At 34.0% G+C, this 22,114-nt stretch overlaps 1 protein-coding gene across 2 annotated transcripts in view; it reads left to right on the forward strand.

Moving 5' to 3' along the window:
- Positions 1-22,114, forward strand: part of PIK3C2G (phosphatidylinositol-4-phosphate 3-kinase catalytic subunit type 2 gamma) — a 370,041-nt gene that overhangs the window by 22,430 nt on the left and 325,497 nt on the right. The window contains exons 3-5 of one of the 2 annotated variants that reach the window (XM_024129228.1): positions 2,100-2,182; positions 5,784-5,941; positions 11,239-11,353. In XM_024129228.1, the coding sequence (XP_023984996.1) occupies positions 2,100-2,182; positions 5,784-5,941; positions 11,239-11,353 (356 nt within the window). The remainder of the gene's footprint in view (positions 1-2,099; positions 2,183-5,783; positions 5,942-11,238; positions 11,354-22,114) is intronic. The other variant, XM_007126978.3, reaches the window with a different exon arrangement.

Below are 22,114 nucleotides of genomic sequence, written 5' to 3' on the forward strand. Positions count from 1 at the left end.
GCCCGCACGCAGCAACGAAGACCCAACGCAGCCAAAAATAAATATAAATAAAATAAATAAATTTATTTAAAAAGGAGAGAAAAAAAAGAAAAAGAATAGAAATTACCCAAACTGAAGAAGAGAAAATAAAAGAATTATATAAAAGTGAGCAGGGACTAAGAAACTTAGGAGATAAGGAGCCTGATATATGGATAATTTTGGAATGCTAGCAGGAGAGGAAAGGAAAGAGAGAAAAATTCATTTGAAGAAATAATGCTCTGAAATTTTCTCCAACTCTGGTATAAAATATCAAATTACAGATTTAAGAAACTCAATAAATCCCAAACAGAATAAATGCAAAGACAACCACATGTAGACATGTTATACTCAACCACATGAAGACCAAAGGTGCAAAGAACATCATAAAAGGTGGCAGAGAGGGGGAAATAAATTTCAGGCAGTGGAACAACAATCTGAATTAAAGCATTATCTCATCAGAAACGATGGAAGCCAGATGACAGTGGAATAGCATTTTTAAAGCTCTATAAAAAAGAAAAGAATCCATACTTCTATAACTCATTGAGTACATGCTTGAATATTTAAAATAAATATATTATCATATAAACAAATGTTGAGAGAAATCAGTCAGGTCACATGCACACAAAAAATACTGAGGTCAGTCTTTGGATGCAAAGAAAATGATACCAGATGGAATATAGAAAGAAAAAAAGAGCAGCAAAAATGGTAAATATGTTAGTAAATATGAAAAACTACTTTTATCTTAATTTTTTGAAAGACAGCTGACTGTTTAAAGCAAAAAAAACAGCATTTCATTGTCAGAGTTGTTGTATATGTAATCAAAAGATAAAAGACAACAAGAGAATAAAAGATGAAGGGAGGGTAAATGTTATCTGCTATTGGAAATTCTTACATTTTAAATGCAGTGGCACAATATTAACTCTAGGTAAACTGTGAAATATTTACGATGCATATTTTAAGTTCTAAGCTAGTATAATCACTAAAAATATAGTACAAAGAAGAAAAACTAAAAATCCAACAGAGAAATTAAATGAAATGGGATAAAAAATCAAACTGCAAAAATCAGGGAAGGAGAAATAGAAGAACAAAATAAAACAGAAGAAACAACTAGAAGCACATATGAACATGGCAGTCTTAAATCTAACAATATCCATAAATATACTAAATATATTCCAAATAAAAGAGAGAAATTGACAAACTAGATAAAAAAGAAAGGCTTTATTTTTTAAGAGTCAAGTTTGAAAAAGAAAAGCACAGATAGGTTGAAAGTTTAAAAAAAATAAAAATAACATTCAACAAACAAAACAAAGCTGTGTGTGTTTATTAATATCAGAAAATGAAGCTTAAGGCAGGGTATTATTAGAGAAAGAAAAGGGTCATTTCATAATAATAAAACAGTCAATCAGGAAGACATAATAAATTTAAATGTAGATGTACCTAATAATGGCTCCAAAATACATAAAGCAAAATTATTTCTTTAACTGAGCCATTTATGGATTTATTCACAAGAAGTGAAGCACATGTCCAAAACACACTTGTATATGAAAATTAATAGTTTTCTTTACAATACCCCAAAACTACAAACAACACAACTGTTTATCAACAGGAAGATGGATAAACAAACTATGGAATATTCATGCAACAGAATACTACTAATAGGCAACTAAAAAAGATGAACTATTGATACATATGACAACATAAATTTTAAAACATATATCATTTAAATGAAAGAAGCCAGAAACAAAAGAGCACATTCATTAATCTATGGTGATAGAAATCTGAATTAACAGTTACCAAATAGATGTTCAGATTGACAGAAGGAGATATGGGGGAACTTTCTAAAGTGATAGAAATGTTCTATATTTTTTGATTGGATATTAATATTCACAGTTGCATACATTCCTCAAAACTCAAATTATATATTTAAAATTTATGTATTTTTCCATATGTATTGCTTCAGTAAATTTTTTAAAAATAAAATTAAAAACATAATGGCTTTTTAAAATAAAATAAAAATTTTAGAATTGTATTAATCTTTTCTCCACACCAAACTATTTTAATTTAACAGTTTTTATTTTAAGCTGACAGGTTGTTCCATTCAGCTGGTTGAAGTACCTCAGGGCAGTAATAGAAGTCTGGCCTCCTTTTGCAACAAAGTAAAAAAGTAAGTGTTGCTATTCCATTAAACTTAGAAATTTCTGTACCTGCATAAATTTGTCTATTTTGACATCACTGAACTGATTAATCTTGCATATAAAATGTTAAAGCTCTATAATTTTTTAACATAGTTAAAAGTATAAATTTATGACAAATTAGTTCATTAATCACTTCTGGTATTGCTTTTGTTGTTTATAGTCAAATAAATTTTTCCCCTGAAAATTTGACTACAGACGAATGTTTTATAATTTCAGTCTTGCCCTTGCTGTTTGTTGATCGCTTAGTTTGCAGTGAATTAATTTCTCATTTAATGGCACATAAGTGACTGATTTATTTGGCTCTGTCCCAAATTAGCATAGATTTATCCTTCTTACCTGGGATATACTATTTAGAATGATAAGAGTACCTTCTGCTCAATAACTCAATCTTACCCTGAATGGGCTGCCAGAATGTTGAACAAATGCATGGGTGTTTGTCCACTGAAAAACAAATTTGATCACAAGGGGATCCCAGATCCCAAATCCCCTTTTTGCTAATCTAAAAAAAGCACTTATAAAGGTACATGCCTCTTTTTTAAAGACCAATCTCTCATTATCAATTAAAATTTATATAATACCATCTCTTCTATTGCTAAGATTCCTGAAAATTTTGAAAAATTAACGCACTTACATTTTAGTTATCTTGATTTTTATCCTTTTTTGGCTGTTTTAAATATAATAAATATACATATAAATAAACATTAGCTTATTTATCAGCTATAGCATCGGCCTGCTAAAGAATCATTTGTGAGTAAAGATTTGAATCATTTATTTAATCACTACCTTAAAAGGCTATCTGAATGCCTAATAACTAGTCAGTGCATGACAGATGTTCAAATGAAGAACAAGAAAGAAACAAAAAAGCAAAGTCAAGTTAAAAAACTTGTCACCATATTGGAAGAACCGAAAGGCACACATACAAAATACAAAACAAAGCAGTTCAAATCCGTGAACCTATATTCAATCTTTAATTAATTTCTTGCTCCAGTTCACAGAAGAATATTTTAAATGGCACTTTGGATTCCTAATTAGGATCTTTACAGATATCAATATTGATTCTGTCAGGAATGAGCTACCCACTGTAACAACATGACAAGCATTGCCAGGAACTTGACACTTTAAATCTAAGATGTGATAATTTCTACCCTCTAAGCATAAGAAATAGCTCTCTCAATATCACAAGGTAATATCTGGTATAGCTCCATCAAAAAACACTTATTATTAGTCTCTCCCATCACTTTTTTTTTCAAGAGAATGTAATATTCTTTGATGAAATCTTCTTGTGAATGCAATAGTGACATGAAAATATTTTATGTGATGGCTTGTCAGTAGCTCATGGTACATTTTAAAATTCTTAAATGGAATTTTTTTCCAATGGTTTCTTTCAAAGTAACCATGAGTACTAAAAAAGACAACCAAGCAATAATAAACTTTAAAGTAGTAAAAAGAAGATAAGGGTTATATTTACACATTTTTTTGGTTTTCTATAATTTTTGTTGACAAATATTCATATAAAGATAATTAAATTTATATATGCACAATTATTTTGTACACAAACACACTATTCACTCAATAGCAAATATTTTTGAGGACCTAATATGTGCTAGGTGTTATCCAAAGCTCTTAATTTAAAAGAAGACAGAACTGAATTTGAAAGCCAAGTTTCTTAAGAGGGTCTCCAAAATTTCTGGAAAGCCATATAGAATGGATTTATATGTCCAATTTCATCAGTGTTATTTTTTCTAACATTTAAATAACCTTACCTAATTCCCGCCATACACCCTTAAAGAGGCTCTCTAACTTGTGGGATTTGGTTTCTTGTTGTGATATACTTTTAAGGCACATCTCTCAAGAAATACGTCATATTTTTATTAAAAATACAATAAAATGTCATAGCACATGAAAAAAGTTTTTGGCCCACAGTAGATACTCAGTGAAGGTTTGGGAAAGAATGAGTCATGAATTTACATTTTAAATTTAATTCTCCAAAATGGTAGAAGGTTAAATCATGTATATATACATTGAGTAGTACCTTATCATATGGTTGAATGCTAGATCATAAAGCTCCTCAATTCAGAACTGGAGTCCAAACCTTTGTTGTAGTGTATAACAAGGAAGAGTGGCCCATACCTTTATCCTAAGCAGTGGTTCTTGAACTGCAGTTCTGGAGCAGCAGTAGTATTGGCTTACCTGGAAAACTGCTAAAAATTGGGTGGGGGCGGGGAATCTTCCACATATCTACTGAATCAAAAACTTTGGGGATGGAACCCAGAAAAAAAGGTGATTTTGATACATGCCAGACCCATTGGGTGCATACACACTTTTCCATTTGTGAGGTCCCTCAAGGGGGGGATGTTTTGGTAGAGTTTAAGGGCATAGAGATACAGCTACTTCAATGGACCTATACTACTTTAATGCTGCAAAAATAGTTAGAATAAATGCCAAGGATATAATATATATGATACATTACATAGAATGCATACACAGAATGCATAATTTTTCATTCAGGAAGAGCACTACAAAGTTTAGAGGTCTGCAAAATTAACAAAAACAGAAAAAAACCTAGGACTTCAAATTCATCATCAAAAGCATTTTAAATATCTAGTTACAAATAATTTTATGCTGAATTCTACATGTGGGCATAAAATATGGCTCTACAGGGATTCAGCTGTAATAATATAATGATAATTATGATACTTTACATGGATATATTGCTTTACATTCTGCAAAAGTCTTTTATATGCCTTTTCTCTCATAACCTTTAAAGTAGATATAAATATCCTCATTTGTGCAAACAAAGAAACTGGTCATATAACTTGCCTCTGACCATAAAACTATTGAATAAAAGGAGGAGATATGGGGATATATGTATATGTATAGCTGATTCACTTTGTTATAAAGCAGAAACTAACACACCATTGTAAAGTAATTATATGGCAATAAAGATGTTAAAAACATTTTAAAAAATTAAAAAAGAGTCAGTATTCATACCCAAGGCTTCTGACTCCAAGGATAAACTATTTTCCAATTCTCTGACTTTCTGACACAGTAAGTAATTGTTCAGAATGTACAAATGACTTCTGGGCTCAATTATTTACGTAAAAGCCAAAGATTTGTGTAAAACCCCAAATTTAAAGAAACTGGGCTGCCAAGAATGGTATTTACCAATTTGACACAAACAAGAGAATTTATTCATCAATAAATGAATAAATAATAAATGAGTGACTTCTGGCTTGACAAAGGCATGAGCCAAAACCAAGGGGAGGAGTTCATGCTTCAAAAGGCAATGTCAGTGAAGCAAGCAATCACTGTTCAGAGTGAATTTTCATGTTTTATACGTGACAATGTATTCTTAATTGCTTCAAATGAGGTGCCCCGGGGAAAATGTAAAGACCAGAGCTTTACAGTTGCTTTTGGTTTAATTGTAATCTTTACCAATCTAGCCTAGCTAATAGCACTATACAACAAATCAGCTGCTGGTTATTTTCATATTTCAAATCTTCTGTAGCAAACCCTGCATGCAGTTTCTTAAAATCTTGTCCTAAGTATTTTTTCACATATATTTTTCAGAATAAGAGAAACATATCATGCAGCTGACATTAATTCCAATTCGGGGAAGATCTGGAGCATGACTACAGCATTTCCATACAAGTTCTTTTCTAATACTAAGGTTAATATAAATATTTTTACTGATGACTCAACACAACAACTTCATTTTATGCCATATGGTAAGCAATCTTGCAAATAAGTATAAAAATCTACATAAAGCTGGTATAGCTGCCTTGAGTCCACAGACTGAAGTCATTAAAAGAAGCAGTATTAGCTAGTATTTTGCCCTGAAGTGAAGTAAGAGGAAAACAGCTGGAAATCTTTTAACATTTGTTTGGCTATTGTTTTTTAGAACTCTCTTCATAGCTCACCCCAGGACACCTTATTTTCCTGCTATGAAATAGCAAGTATAGCAAGTTTTTAGCATATTAAAAATAAAAGCTAAATTTCAAAAAGATTCTAGATAAAGACTATATGTAAGTGAAAATGGCTGTTACACAGCCTCTATCTCCACAGTGAGAACTATAATAGTCCTGTACAGCCCAGCATAGTTAGCAGCTCTACTGAATTGGAGTCTCTGGATGGATCCCAGGTATCTGTATTTTATCAAATTCACCAGATGATTCTCATTTCTCTAAAGTTTTAGAATCTCTTTAAAGTTGTTTAATATTTATTTCACTGTTACCATCAACCATTTTGCAAAACAATATTAGTTATTCACACATTAGTTGCTACCAAGTTTCTGCATATCAACTGTTGTTTCTTGACAAATAATGGTCCAATTATTTTTTTCATTATTATTATTACCACTGTATTTTGCTTATTTTCTTTCTTACTCTAGCCAAGGCTCTGACTTAGTACAGATGACTGCAAACATAACAATGTTATGTAGGAATATTAGTTAGGACCATCTGGTTTGAAACTAACAGAAACCAACTCCTGCTGATGTAAGCAGAAAAAAAATTTAAAGATAACAGGGATTTCTTATAGAATTTAAGAGCAGGAATTCAGCAAAGATTGGGGAATAAAACACTGATGTACAGGCAGTCCAAAATTCTTGTATGTCTCTCACCTCATCTCCTCTCTGTATAATTGCTTCTTATGTTTCTCTTGCTTTCTGCTGACTCATTTCCCTTACTTTTCTGCAACACATGGAAAGCTAAGCTCTCAAGCTTAAATGCTATTTGGTCAGAGATCTAAAGAAAGTTTAACCTCCCTATTGGATCTGTTACCAAACTCAGGTTTGGCTGCTTGCTGCTCAAAAACCAATAATCAAGAGGCAAACGTCAACAGAAAGGAAAGAAAGGTGTTTTAATCAGAAAAGCCAGCAATCTGGGGAGAAGGTAGACTCAGGTCCCAAGACCAACTCCAAAGATTCTGCTCAGCCATGACAGTTCTTAAAGGGAAAAAAAGGGGAGGAAGAATCTCAGTGAACCGTAGAGGCAGGAGATTGGGTTATGTATGCATTGTTCTCCATTCTGCAAAGGCAGGCTGACTCTCTCTTCAGATGTTATCTTGCCTGTGTGATATGCCTGCAGGATTGCTAAGGAGGCCATTGTGGGTAAAGAACTAGTCATTCTTTAACTACTTAATTCTTTATCTTACTTCTTTTTATCTAGGAAAAGAATCAACAGGTTAATTAGGTTCTTTCAAGGTTAGAGGGGAATAGAAATGGGCAAACAGGAAAGGGGCAGAAGAGCTGCTTTCAGATCCACTTTCAAATTTCTAAAATCAGAGTTCTGATTGCACAGCCAAGATCAATAGTGCTGTACCTTGATCCAATCAGAATGGCATCTTCAGCTGCTGGAGAAGAGGAAATAATTATGAACTAGGGAGACCACTCCTATTCTTCCAATTTATGATATTTAATTTCCAATATTAGATTTGGCAAAACAGAGGCCATTTTTGACTTTTATAAGAAGTTTCAGTAAAGTGATTAGGTCATTGTGTTTAGTGTTAGAGATGTACAGTGGTAAAGAGGATGTCGGTGGCCTCAAAGATAGTAAAAGGGTCTATAAGAAGAAGGGGGGGGCTTCCCTGGTGGCACAGTGGTTGAGAATCTGCCTGCTAATGCAGGGGACACGGGTTCAAGCCCTGGTCTGGGAAGATCCCACATGCCGCGGAGCAACTAGGCCTGTGAGCCACAACTACTGAGCCTGCGCGTCTGGAGCCTGTGCTCTGCAACGAGAGGCCGCAATAGTGAGAGGCCCGCGCACCACGATGAAGAGTGGCCCCTGCTTGCCACAACTAGAGAAAGCCCTTGCACAGAAACGAAGACCCAACACAGCCAAAAATAAATAAATTAATCAATTAATTAAAAAAAAAAGAAGAGGGGGAGGAAGGGATGATTAGATGGGAAGGAGGAAAAAGCAGAGGAGGTGAGAGGACACATTTATGAAAATATACAGAGTAGCATATGCTGCTATTAGGTGGAAAACTTGTCTTCTGCCCATTTAAATTTGAAGAGGGGTTAGGCTGTGACACAACTGACAATAGAGAAATTAACAGGACAAAAGACAAGGTTTCCTTATACATGAATGCAGGGGTTACTCAGTAATGAGTAACCTGCTGAAACCCAGAGGTAAAGGTTTACATAAAAAGTTAATGTAAAAGTGTGAGGAGGGGGGTGTTTAGAGCTTCAGTAAGGAAATACTTATATATCTTTTTATGCTAATGGATGGGCAGTTTGTCTCCTTCTCAGAAGTTGCAGGAAACTCTCTCAGAAGAAAGTTGATAGCACCTGTATTAGGGAGTCTTGGTTATAGTCAGATAAGAAAAGTGAAGATAAGTTTTCAAATGTTTTCACTTTAAGATAATCTTTATGCCAAAACTGTGATCCCTTCACCACTTTATATGAGTGTTTTACTAATAATATAGATGTGCTCTAGAGAACAAAAGTCTGAAAAGCATTTCAAGAATGACCAATAAGTTGCTAGAAACTTAAGGAATAATGAAATCTAGATAAGCAAAGAGGAGACAGTGAGAGGTTTTCATCCAAAGAGAATTCTGTTTCTCCCAGAGTGAGAAAATAGAATCCTTCTGGAAGAGCAGGTGTTTTGAACAAGGACTTCTCTGTTCTACAGTCTTTAGCTATCACCTCAGTGAAGATGATTGCCCTCTTCTTTTTTCCAATTCCAAAGTTACTCTAGAGCCAGTGTCTTTACTTTCAACTACCTTCTAGATTTAGATGACACATAGTTGGAACAGTATTAGGAAGCTGTTTGTGACCTGCAAAGTGGTGGAAGTAGAAGTCAGTTTGCAAGATTAAAGAGTAATTGAGACTTGTAGAAGTCATCTACACTTTAAAGAAATTTGGCAGTAATGAGGAGGTAAAAATAAATAAAATAAATAAGATACTATCTTAAGGGAATAGAATGGAAGAGGAGATTTTACTGGAATATTAAATAGAAACAAAACATCCTAAAGAAAAGACAAAAGCATCTTTAGAGTGGAGGATATTAAATATATAAAAGAGAGGGGCTTTAAATTGCTGGAACTGGAAACCAGTGATGGAAGGATCACATGTGAAGAAGTAAGATGCAGTAAAAAGCAGTGATACTTATGTATCAAGAGGTGTAAAGGGATAGAGAAGGATGCATAAAAAAAACTAGATTTAAGGTGTAGAGTAGCATAATTAAATAATCTCAAATGGGCCTTAATCTTTTCAGTATGCTAGGCAATATGGTCAACAGATTGAGAAGGACTGTACGAAGTTGGAGACTAGGAGAAACTGGAAAGAGGGTTACATTAGCTGTCAAATTGAAGATACAGGTATAAAGTCTACTTAAAAGAAGCCATAGTTCTTGTTGGCTTACAATATGAACTATGGATGAGAAGTTTAACTTACAGACACTTAATGTTTGGGTTCAAGGAGAAAAATGATAATTTCAGATTTAGACATGCTGAATTTGAAGCAATAATGAGACAACCAAAAAGTAACATGAAGCAAATAGTAGGAGATATCACACCAAAGCACAGGAGAGGAGTAATAGCTAGAAACTGGATTATGGAGTCTTTCATGTAAACCACAAAGATGACTGTAGTGAAATAATGAATGCATGCATGCCCCAAACAGCACAGGGGACACAGTCCTGGAAACAGAAAAGTCAAATGAATTAAAACAAACTGGTGTCTTCAGAGATATTTTCCTGCCATCTTATATTGGCAATGCTCTCCCCTTCTTGTCAAAGCCTTTATAGTCATGCTTTTGCTTGTGGCCATGTCTTCTTCTAGCTTCAATTCATACTATTTCAGTTAATATTGCCAAGCAGTAGCATGTCTAATATACTCTCTTCTGTGTTAGGGCACTTCCACAATCTCTAATTCCCATGATGATCTTTACCATTTGTTTCTCCAACCGTTTTATTGATAACAACTTGATCTACCGTAAAACCTACACTTTTAAATCAGACATTATAATACTCTTCCGTTTTTTTCTTCATGGCAAGTCCAACAATATCACTTGCACTACTTTTTATGAGCCAGTCTGTGTCAAAAACCTTTCCCAAACAAAAAGGTGTGGCAGTAAAAGAAGTCACAGCAAATTAAACACATAATTGCCAACAAAACGCAACTCAAATAAACGCAAATGAGTGTTTGCAGTATGCTGTTCAAATCCTCATTAAGGATCATCAGTACAATCTGTTGCACTTTCATTCAAGATCACATTGAAAGCATGGAGATATAGATAGATAGATAGATAAATAGATAATATATATAACAGATAATTTCCATTATCACATATGATAATAAATGAATCCCATACTATTTATCATTTACAATTAGAAAAATATTTCACAGACAAATATAATCATAACAAGTCAGCACGGTTCTGGCCACTATTAAATGGCATATGCATGTAAGAGTTTGGTAGGGGGATATTATGGAATGTGAATATAAGAAGGCAAAGAACTTTACCCTATAATATGCTGACACTTTGAGTCCCAGAGAAGGTGGAGAAAGAGAGTACATGTTCTTCAAGGTTATTATAACGTTGTCCAAGATAGAATCTGGGGTGATTCCTACACAGGAAAGGAAGAGTGATGAGTTGTGAAAACGTGGAATTATTAAGAGCACAGGCTTTGGAAGATGACAGATTTAGATTCCTGGCTTGCCACTTAGAACTCACTGTGTAATCTCTTTGGCATTTCCCAAATTCCTAAGGGTAATCACAGTAGAATATTTTTTATGGAGAGCTACAATTACCAAAGATTTTAGAATAAGGAATGAAATACCTAGCTCTGTTCGGTTATTTGAAGACAGATTGATCAAAGAAAATGCAAAGAATATTTTTTTTTAAATCTCCAAATCTAACCAGACTAATAAACGAGATGCATCTCATTTTAACTCCTCTTGATGGAGCTAGAAAGTTATAATAGTTCATAAAGCATGTATCACTTTTTGTGCTCAAAATCTTTCTCCCAGCCAATATATAATATGCTCTTACTAACATTTTATTATTCACCTTTGTTTTTAGCTAATTATCTTGTCAAAGACCTAATAGCAGAAATTCTACATTTTTGCACAAATGACCAGTTATCACCCCAAAGTTATCTTCTAAGTGTATGTGGCTATGAAGAATTTTTACAAAAGTAAGTATCTTATTAAGGTAAATTTGGATCATTGTTATAATCTATATTGAGCAGCACTTTCTTTTCTTTTAAACAGACTTTGTACAAACACTATACTCTTATGATCAATTTTCCTCCCTTTAAGGTGAATTCTAAATGTCATGTCATATTGACAGTCTTATTCTTGGTTTTCTTTTGTATTTTGTGTATTTATGGCAACACGTATTTAAGTAACCCATAACTAGGGTGACCAACCATCTAAGTTTGCCCAGGACTGAAGCAGCTCCCAGGACATGGGACTTTCAGTTTTGAAATCAAGAAAATCCTGGGCAACCCAGTTACCTTACTTGTAACAAAGCTTAGTAGGACTGATCACAATTTTAAAAATAAATTCTTTTGTAATAAGTAGTTTTTTTGACTTGGAATAATATTAGCATGTTGATTAAACACTGATTTTGGGGCTTCCCTGGTGGTGCAGTGGTTGAGAGTCCGCCTGCCGAGGCAGGGGACACGGGTTCGTGCCCCGGTCCGGGAGGATCCCACATGCCGCGGAGCGGCTGGGCCTGTGAGCCCAGCTGGCCGCTGGGCAGGATTTTGGACGCTGAGCCTGCGCGTCTGGAGCCTGTGCTCCGCAACGGGAGAGGCCACAACAGTGAGAGGACCGCGTACCACAACAACAAAAAAAAACACTGATTTTTCAAAATCACAGAGGGTTTGAGTATTATATTTACAACATTTTCATAAAAGTCTAAGTTTTAAAACACCGTCTTCAATTCTTTATTCAGGCAGCTCATTAAAACAATTAGAAAAGTTTGTTCTCATATATGTCAACTGCAAATATTTATTTGATAGAAAACTTACTTAGTGTACCACAATAACTCTTGTCCTAAAATTCGTTAAAGACCAACTTTGAAAATATAATACAACTTTAAGAAAGGAAATATTTCTCTCCTGCTATTGCATATTTCTCTCCTGGTATTTACATTTCCTCTTTGTGTTTCTACAAGTACCTAAAGATTGTCAACAGTCTTATGAAAGTAAAAATGTATTTCTTTTGAGACATCCATTGTTACTGTCATTGTTATTCCACTATGATTGTGCTTGAAAATATCTTGTCGGTAATTTTCTTTTATTGTGTAATGTTAACTATGAGTGACTTTTAAGACTGATTTTCTCCTTTTTGTGTTCCCCGTTACAACAAAATCATTTCACTCTTTTTTTTCTTGTTAGTATGAACATAATTGATTTCTGAAATGTTTTATACTCATTTATTTTTATTAAAATTCATTTACGTGGGTTTATTAAGTTAGGAAAGTTGCCAAGTATTAGTGTAAATAATTACAGTCAGTTATTATCTAATGGAAATTGAAGAATATGTACATATCTGGAATTTGCTTACTTTTTAAGAGTAATAGTTTAACAGTATTGATATATATTAATAAGCAGAATATTCATTACTATTCTTTCTAATATCTAAAGGAATATATATTTCATTCAGATTTTTTTCATTTATTTCTATGTAATTTGTCTTAAAAATATGTCCTTAAAGACTTGGATAATCTGCTCATATTTTTCTGTAGAGGGAACACGGGTAACATGTAATAAGTTAATAATGCAACAAGTAATAATTTAAACTCTAACAGTTACAGTACTACACTTCATCTGAAGTACCCAACTAACTTTGATTGCAATGATAATAATAATAATAGGTGTCACTTATTAAGTGCTAATTATTTCCTAGTCTCAAATTGGGTAAACATCTAAGGCTTACAATATATCAATGATATAGATACTATAATAACCCATTTTACAGATGGGCAATCTGAGGCTTTGTTCAAGGTGACACAACTAGGAAGCTGGTAGGGTCAAGCCTGAACTCAAACCCAGGTTTGGCTGCCTGCGTAACCTTGGCTCTTAACTGTAAAACAATACTAAAAATCCCGTGAGCAGGATTCAGAAAATAGCAAATGGTTCTTCATGCTGGAGCATGGGGTGGAAATTATACACAGTTGTGCAGGGATTATAACAGTCCAATTCAACACCTACTAAGCGCACACGTGTGCAAGGGATTTGGCTTATCACTGAGAATACAAAGACGATTTAGATATAATCCTTGCCTTTTTCCGTGGCTAAGGAATTCATAAAGCCATGTCATCAGTTATTACAATGCCCTATTGTGAGTGCAGTATTAGTTTTATTATACACCAACTACCTGTAGATCAAAGACAGATGGATTAACAGCAAGACTAAGGAAATGGTGCAAAGGAAAGTCAATGACCAATATGTATTTAAACTGTAAATACTGAGAAAAGAAATAAGTACTTAATAGCTTAAATGTTAATGTTAATAGCTTTAGAACATATAAAATGTGCATAAATTTAAAAAATAATAATTATCAAGATAAAAAAACAGGCTAAGCAATTCAGTGGACAAGAAATTACTTAAAGAGTTTAACGACAAACATGCAGTTAAAACAATGAGATGCCATCTTTGCCTATCAAATTGTTAAAATATTTATTATGATGAAATTCAGTGGGAAAATGGACAAAATCCAAACAGCTGCTAGGAATTTAAACTGATATAGCATTCTCTAAAGGGAATTTTGTCAAAAATGTATCAGAAGTCTATAGAAATGTGTTGTAAACATATATGTGTTTCAGCAATTCTGCTTCTACAAATATTTCTAAGAAACAATCATAATTATACAAAAAGACTTAAATACAAAATTCTACATTCACCATAGCATAATTTCTAATACTAATGAAAAAACTAACTCTCCAATAGTACTCAAAAATAGTGGTAAAATTTTGAACATAATTTCATTATAATATGCCATTTATAAATTTATAAATTTATAAAATTTATAATTTTTAGAATTATAAATTAGAATCTATAAATTAATAAAAATACAATATCATATATCTTGATATGAAAACACGTATCATAGTTTTTAAGGGTGACAAGATATATTTTCAAACCACATTTTAATATATTAATATTTGTTAAAATTAGTATATTACTATTTGGAAAAGGAATAGAAATCCTATACATGAAAATGTAATCCTATACACTAAATGAAATCCTATACACTAAAATGTTGGAGTAGCCACTCCTTGAAAAAGAACTACAATACAGATAATATTTATTCATTTCTTTTTTTACTTACAAAATGTCTACAATAAACGTCTTTTTTTGCTATCAGGAGATTAAGGAAATAAATTATTTTGGAGGATGGGAGAAGCATTTAAGTGATCATTTGAACAGTAATGTATGCTTAAAAAGAGTTAACAACGAGTTAGGAGAACATAACTGAACATATGAAAGATGACAGAGCTTGAGCTAAAGTAGCAGCAGTGGGGCTAAACAGGAAGTATTAAATCCCTGGAGTATTAAAACAGTGGAATTAATGGAACTTGGCAACTAAATATGTGATGTCAACTGAAATAAAAACGCACAACGTGAAAGCTGTACGTTACAATTTTTGTGGGGGACTTGATGAGGACTATAGCCTCTCAGCTATCTCTGAGGAACTGCTCTGAAGAGCTACGGTGGAGAGATCAGCTTATATGTGATTTTGGAGAAAGGGTACAGGCAATTAAGCACATCTCAGTAGAAGGTTACTGCTAGTCAGGAGGCACAGATATCGTAAGGATTTTCGTGCATTTCTAAGTATGGAAGGATGCAAGAAACTGGAATCATAAAATTTTCTCCTGAAAATATCTAACTATCTGAAAGCCAGCTCTGCCAGTTTTCCCAGAGCACAGAGTACCTCATTCCTGATCTCTGCCCTGAACTCCTTTCGTGGTGTGGAGGTCAGCAACTGCAGTGGCTAATGAATCAATCCTTGTAAAGCCATGTGGTGAGCAACATTCTTTAGTTGACAGCGGGATTGCCTGGAGGGAGTAGAAGATGATGACTAGTTTTGATGTGAGTTCAGTAATGATGATAGTTATCAGAGAAATGGAAGATTGAGGGTATAAAATAATTAATCAAGTTTGAAACACATTGAGAAAGTAGCCCAGATTTTAGGAAGTCTGGTGTGGGTTAAGGAACTGTTAGCTCTAAGAAGGAATGGAAGTCTTAGAGACAGATGCAATCACGTAGGGAAAGTGACAAAAGAAAGGATCCTGAGAACATTAACATATAAAAGACAGAAGGAGGAGGAGGAGCAGAAAACGGAAATTGGAAAAAAGCAATTTAAATTGTAAGACACCTTGGAAAACGTGCCTTTCACAAGAAGGGAAGAGAAAGTTTCAATTACTAAGTAAATAGTGTCAAATACTGAAAATAAATTAGATGAGGATTGAAAAATCATCATTAAATATGGCAATTACAAAATGAGTTGGTGATTCAAATAAGAACAAGTTTACTAAAACGGAGGAGAAAAAAGCAAGACTGCAATGAGCTAAGGAGAATGGAAGGTGCTAAACAGAAACACATAAGCAGACTACTCTCTCAGAAGTAATGTGTGGTGATAAAAGCCTGGAGAAAAATGGGGTTTTAGATGCTAAGGAGAATCAGTCTGGAGATTTGGGGAATGTGGATAAGAGAGATTTGAAAATATTCATAAGCTGAAGGAAAAGAACCAATGGAGAGGGAAGTATTGAAGGCAGAGAATATGTCAATGGTGAGGAATTGAGAGAAGATGGGATTAAAAAGACAGATGAAGAGGTTAGCAGTGCCCTGAAGGAGGAACTTTCCTTCCCTGAAAGATCAGCAGGAGTTCAAACAAATATAATTTTTTTAATCTTAATAACCAGAAAGATAACTAGGCATTTGGAAAACTGGATCTCTGAAAAAGCAGGAATGCTTAAGCAAGTTGCATAGAAATGAAAATAATAATATTATAACAATAAACATAAAAAGAAAATTGATTTTACTTATTAAAAGCCTCTTATGGGCTAGAATTTTCACATGTAATACCTACCACCCATTCTCATATAAGAAAGGCATAAATATTCCCATTTTGCATATGGGAAAACTGAGGCTAAAGGAAATTAAATGACTTGCTAAAGGTCATAAAATTGGAAGCAGCAAAGTCAGGATGGCACAGGTTTATCTGACTCTGAAGCCCACAGTCTTTCCACTCTATTACAAAGCCTCCTTTCATGATAAAGGGCCACTTGAAAACAAAAATTACAGGATAACGCGTCATTAAGAATAATGACCATATATTGTGCAATAAACACAACATATGTTGAGCTTAATTCAACATACAGCGTTTAAGTCAAACTCAAGGAAAAGATACATAACTTACAGAACACTCATTTTCTGACGCGTATACAACTTTTTAAAACTTTTAATCAGGAAGTATTTAGAAATGCTTTGACTAAAATAATGTCAAATCATAATCACTGAAGATGGACTTTCTGTCATTTCCAAATTTCTGATTAGGTAAAAATTGACTTTTTTTTGCTATCTTGAGACTGTTTAAGCAAATGAAGAATATGAAAACAAATCCTTCCCACTATTTGTAACACTACACTCTTAACACCGTTGATTTGGCAAAATGAGTTAACCTCCTTTAACTTCAAATTATTTTCCTCTTAAAAACTGCATTTTTAATATATTTTTCTACTGTAAAAATAAGCTGCAGGATTATATTTTAGTAATCTTTAATTCCAAGTGTAAAATTTTATTAAGCCTCTACTAGTCCTTTCATTATATATGGATTGCTATGAGCTCCTGTGAATCAAAGTTCTAAATCAATTAAAAATATTATATGGTTGTTAAAATATAATAAACTAAAAAATGGATAAGTATTTCCCCTCCAAAAAACCCCCACTATTACTGTTGTAGAATGATGTAGAAAGATTTTTCATTTTAAACTCCCCTTACGCTATCAGAATTATGTTCCTTAACCTGTTTTATGAAGATAGTGATAAATTATATTTAGTTTCTACTTTTGCAGTTTCTCATCTACTTTGGATTAGATAAGGGCAAATTCTTAAAATTTAAACTCCTTGGTTTCTTCCAGAAGGTGTATCAGTCTGTTAAAACAGTCACCAAAAAAGTAACTACTTGAACTAACCACGTTTTGAGGAAGTAGCTAAGACCTTTCATCATCAAAATTAAATGTCAATGGTCAGGATACTTTTTCACTACTTTGCTAGCAGTATTTTTGTGATTCTCTATTTTTTAATTTCCTCCTTAAGTTATATTTTGCTATTTTATTGAATTCATCTGTCTTAACCAGGGTTAGTCAAGTAGTAAATAAAATCCTGGAAAGGGGGGAAATGTAAATAAACAGGAGGATAGACAGATACAAATTACACATAAATCTATATCTATATTGATATGTTAAAACTGTTCTCAAACTTTAATTTGCATATGAAACACCTGAGGATCTTGTTAAAAAACAGATTCTGACTCACTTGGTCTGGGATGGGGAGGAGACTACATTTCTAAGAGACTTCTGGGTGATGCTCATGCTAATAGCCCATGGTTGACATTTCAAGTAGCAAGATATTAGAGACCAGGGATATTAGTGACCTAAGAATTTTGACTCAATGAAAAAAAAATTTACACATGTTTTTAAAACCAGTACCTTGCACAAATATTGAATTTAATCAACAAAATAAGATGTTATACTTTGTAACATATTTAAAAATTAAGAAAGATAACTTTCCTAGCAAGCCAAAATTCCCCTTTTTAAAGGTCAACTGTATTATTTTCACAGCTCATTAAATACTCATTTTAATCTAGTATGACAAACTCTTTCTTTCAATTAAAATATTCCATTCTCACTCTGGCTCTTGCTCTGGGACTCCCTCTCCCTGTTAAACGCTTTTATAAGTCTAGTAACTCATTCTAATAACACATCTCCATAACTCTTCTCTAAATGAGAAAGTTCCTGACCTCTTATACCTGGATATCATGCTAGTCTTATTAGGTACTTCAATTACCATCAAAAAGAGTTTCATTAAGTATCAGTCTTCTCCTCAAAAACTGCTTTACAGGGCTTCCCTGGTGGCGCAGTGGTTGCGCGTCCGCCTGCCGATGCAGGGGAACCGGGCTCGCGCCCCGGTCTGGGAGGATCCCACATGCCGCGGATCGGCTGGGCCCGTGAGCCATGGCCGCTGAGCCTGCGCGTCCGGAGCCTGTGCTCCGCAACGGGAGAGGCCGCAGCAGAGGGAGGCCCGCATACCACAAAAAAAAAAAAAAAAAAAAAAAAAAAAAAAAACTGCTTTACAAACAGGGTTTTTAAATTATAAGAGTAAATGAAAGCATTAGAACTTTATCAGTTTTATCACAGGCTGCTGGCTTAAAACAAAGTTGTGAGCAATATGAAGCATGGATACTGAATCAGCAAATCAGAATAAATTAAACTGAGAAATAATAAAAAATATTAGCATCTTCCATTACATTCCTGGTTTTAGCCCCTAAGTTAACTTCCATGGTAGGAGTGTCCTTGGTAATCCCATTTCCCCAGTTCTCATGACCTTATTGAGTAGACAGACGGCCTCGGGCTTATGCAGTGGCAGACTTGAGGACAGGGACTATAACTTCCTGTCTTTTCCGTGAGATGCAGCACAGATATAAAGACCTAGGGACAGAAAGACTGTTTCCTAGAGTGTTCCTGTGTCTGCTTTCTTTCCAGAGAGTAAGAGTAGTTGTACCTTCTCCTAGACTCATATATTTATAATATATGAAGTATAATGCTACTTCATAATTTTATCCTTTATTGTCTAAGAGCCTGATATTTACTAGGAGTGCAGGTTTTTCCTGTTTCTTACTCCTAATCTATGTGATTTGAGTAATTTCTTTTCTCAAAAGTCTTGCTATAAGTCTTACTTTCTAATTCAACTTAAAAACAATTTTCCTTACCAGCTTCTGTACTGCAGAATAAATAAAAGGTACTGCACCTAAAAGCTACAGTTGAATAAATCATGACTGCATTGTCAATAGTAAGCCGCAAAAGGAGAACGTAAATAATCTTTCTTGAAAATTCTGCTTGGGCCTATTGCTTACAGTTATGGCCACGTTTTGCATCCTTGACTTAAACAAGACAAAACAAAACTTTTATTATTTAATTGACTCCTGTCAAGGAATTCTAGAACTCAGAGTACTAAAAAAATGTAAAAGACCTATGATAATTAAAAATCTTACTTTGAAATTGTCATATATATTCTTAAATCTAAATTAAACATTATCTACCTCTTGATTCACCACCAGCATTGATTAGTCTGATCTGGTTATCTACTCTGGAGTCCCTTTTCTCTCTCCTGACCTCTCCTAGGAGAGAAAATGTTGAATTCCTTTGATTAGAGTAAGAAAATCCTCTTCAAAAGTTAAATCTAATTAGAATTTTTAAATAATCTTAAGAAAACTTCTAGGTTAAAAAATGTTTTAGCTAATCCCATTACAATTAGTATTAATTTGTTCTTTAAACATTTGATTATAAATTGGAATTGTCTTTTATTCAAAGTAAAAGTCAGACTATTAAGTACCAGTGAGGAAAAGGCTAGGTAATATTTTATAAAGTTTAAGGTAATAGATTATACTCATTAGCAGTAAAAACTCAGTTACATATATTCCTGGGGTGGTGTGGAATGAGTCTTTTTATTCTCAATGATATTAAGGATTTCATTTAGCAAACTTGAACAAATTGATTAGTTTCAGCACATTCAGAACAGCTAAGAATTCCAATATTATAATCTAATCTGTTATAACTTTTTAGATTTACTTTGAGCAAATAAATAGATTAAGGTGTGTTTCTCTTCTACATAACTTTGCTTTCTTCTTATAAAATTACAGAACCATGTCAGAGCATAGGAAAGAACATCATCACTTTAAGAGCTCTCACACATAATAATGAAAACATGTTCTGTTAATAAATCATTCATTAAGAGTATCTTGAGTTACTTCAGTTTAGTTGTGGATCTCCTTCAAAGTACTCTTCCTAACACTTTAATATTAACTTTGGTTGCTATCTTTAATAAATAGTTAACTAAAAATTAATAATAGTAATATATACAAACTTGCATTTGGTTCTAGCCAATAACTGTACTAGAACAAATGTCCCAGTATGTGAATACTCTATACATATCTTCATTTGAAAGCAATTCCCCAAAGAGCTTACACTAAATAAAGATGTTTATTATTGAAAGAAACATGTAAAAATTATGGCATATTTCAGCTCCATGCTTTTTTTAAAGCTTTGTGATTGTGCAAGCATCATTAACCAACAGACTTGATGAAAAGAGTCACAAAGCTGTTGCATGATTTTTCCACGAAGACAAGGCAAATCAGAACGAAATGCAGGTACATAATTTAATTTTATTATACCTAAAACTGTAGTAGCCAACATGCATCTATCAAGTTATTTTTGCTTACTCAAGTCTTGTTTACTTCTAAAAGCTAAGAATTATTAATCCCCCTAATTTTGAATTGAGGTTTAAATAGACTAGTGCTCTATTTATCTTAAATAAGGTAAAGAAATTATTAGCTAAGAATATCTGAATTACATAATATTTCAAATTAGCCAATATCACTTTAATAAGGCTTACATGTGCTATTTTAATCTTAGTTCTTGAATGTTTTGTATTAGGAAAGTCCGCAGAATGTTTCTTCTCTGGACATTTGTGGGAAAAATAATGAAACTTGAAATGGAATAAAATCCATATTTTTGATCTCCCAAGTTGGTGACTATATTACAAATTTTACATAAAATAACTCAAAAAAAAACCTCCCTGGAGCTCAGTATATATTTTTGCAAAAGATACAAAGTTCCAGCTTCACTGCTGTGTTTCTTTCTTATTGACCCTCTTTTGTTGTTTTTTTTTTTGCCTGTGTTGGGTCTTCGTTGCTGCATGCGGTCTTTCTCTAGTTGCAGAGAGCAGGGACTACTCTTCGTTGCAGCGAACGGGATGCTCATTGTGGTGGCTTCTCTTGTTTTGGAGCACAGGCTCTAGGTGCGCGGGCTTCAGTAGTTGTAGCACATGGGCTCAGTAGTTGTGGCTCACGGGCTTAGTTGCTCCGTGGCATGTGGGATCTTCCCGGAACCAGGAATCAAACCCGTGTCCCCTGCATTAGGCAAGTGGATTCTTAACCACTGCGCCACCGAGGAGGTCCTGACCCTCTCTGTCTTAATTAACTTCATTTATATAGATTACTTTTTTTTTTTTTTTTTTGGCTGCGTTGGGTCTTTGTTGCTGTGCATGGTCTTTCTCTAGTTGTGGCGAGCGGGGGCTCCTCTTTGTTGCGGTGCGCGGCTTCTCACTGCAGTGGCTTCTCTTGTTGCGGAGCACAGGCTCTGGGTGCACGGGCTTCAGTAGTTGTGGCTCGCGGGGTCTAGAGCACAGGCTCAGTAGTTGTGGCGCATGGGCTTAGTTGCTCCGCGGCATGTGGGATCTTCCCAAACCAGGGCTCGAATCCGTGTTCCCTGCACTAGCAGGCAATTCTTAACCACTGCGCCACCAGGGAAGCCCTACTTTTCTTTTATGCATACATAGCTTAATAGAGAGGGCACTGTAAAATTGGAAGTTGTTATAAAACTTTTCCTCTAGATTAAAAAAAAATCCCTTGCAATATGTTCAATTTCATTTTATTTTTGAATTTAAAAAAGTATATATACTATATACGTAAAGGAATACAGCCATATTCAAGTGAAGAAGCATTAGGGATAGTTGCCTTTTTACAGGCTGGAGGGAATTAAGAAAAATGGGGCAAGATCTTTTAGGTCCAGTTTTCCCTTGAGTAGTTGCTGTTGGTATCCATTTATGATCCATCGAAGGCCTCTGTTCAAAACCATGACCCTCCTCAACTAACCACCCCATGGCT

Source organism: Physeter macrocephalus, chromosome 6 (assembly GCF_002837175.3).
Source record: "Physeter macrocephalus isolate SW-GA chromosome 6, ASM283717v5, whole genome shotgun sequence".
In the NCBI taxonomy this organism is placed as follows: domain Eukaryota; kingdom Metazoa; phylum Chordata; class Mammalia; order Artiodactyla; family Physeteridae; genus Physeter; species Physeter macrocephalus.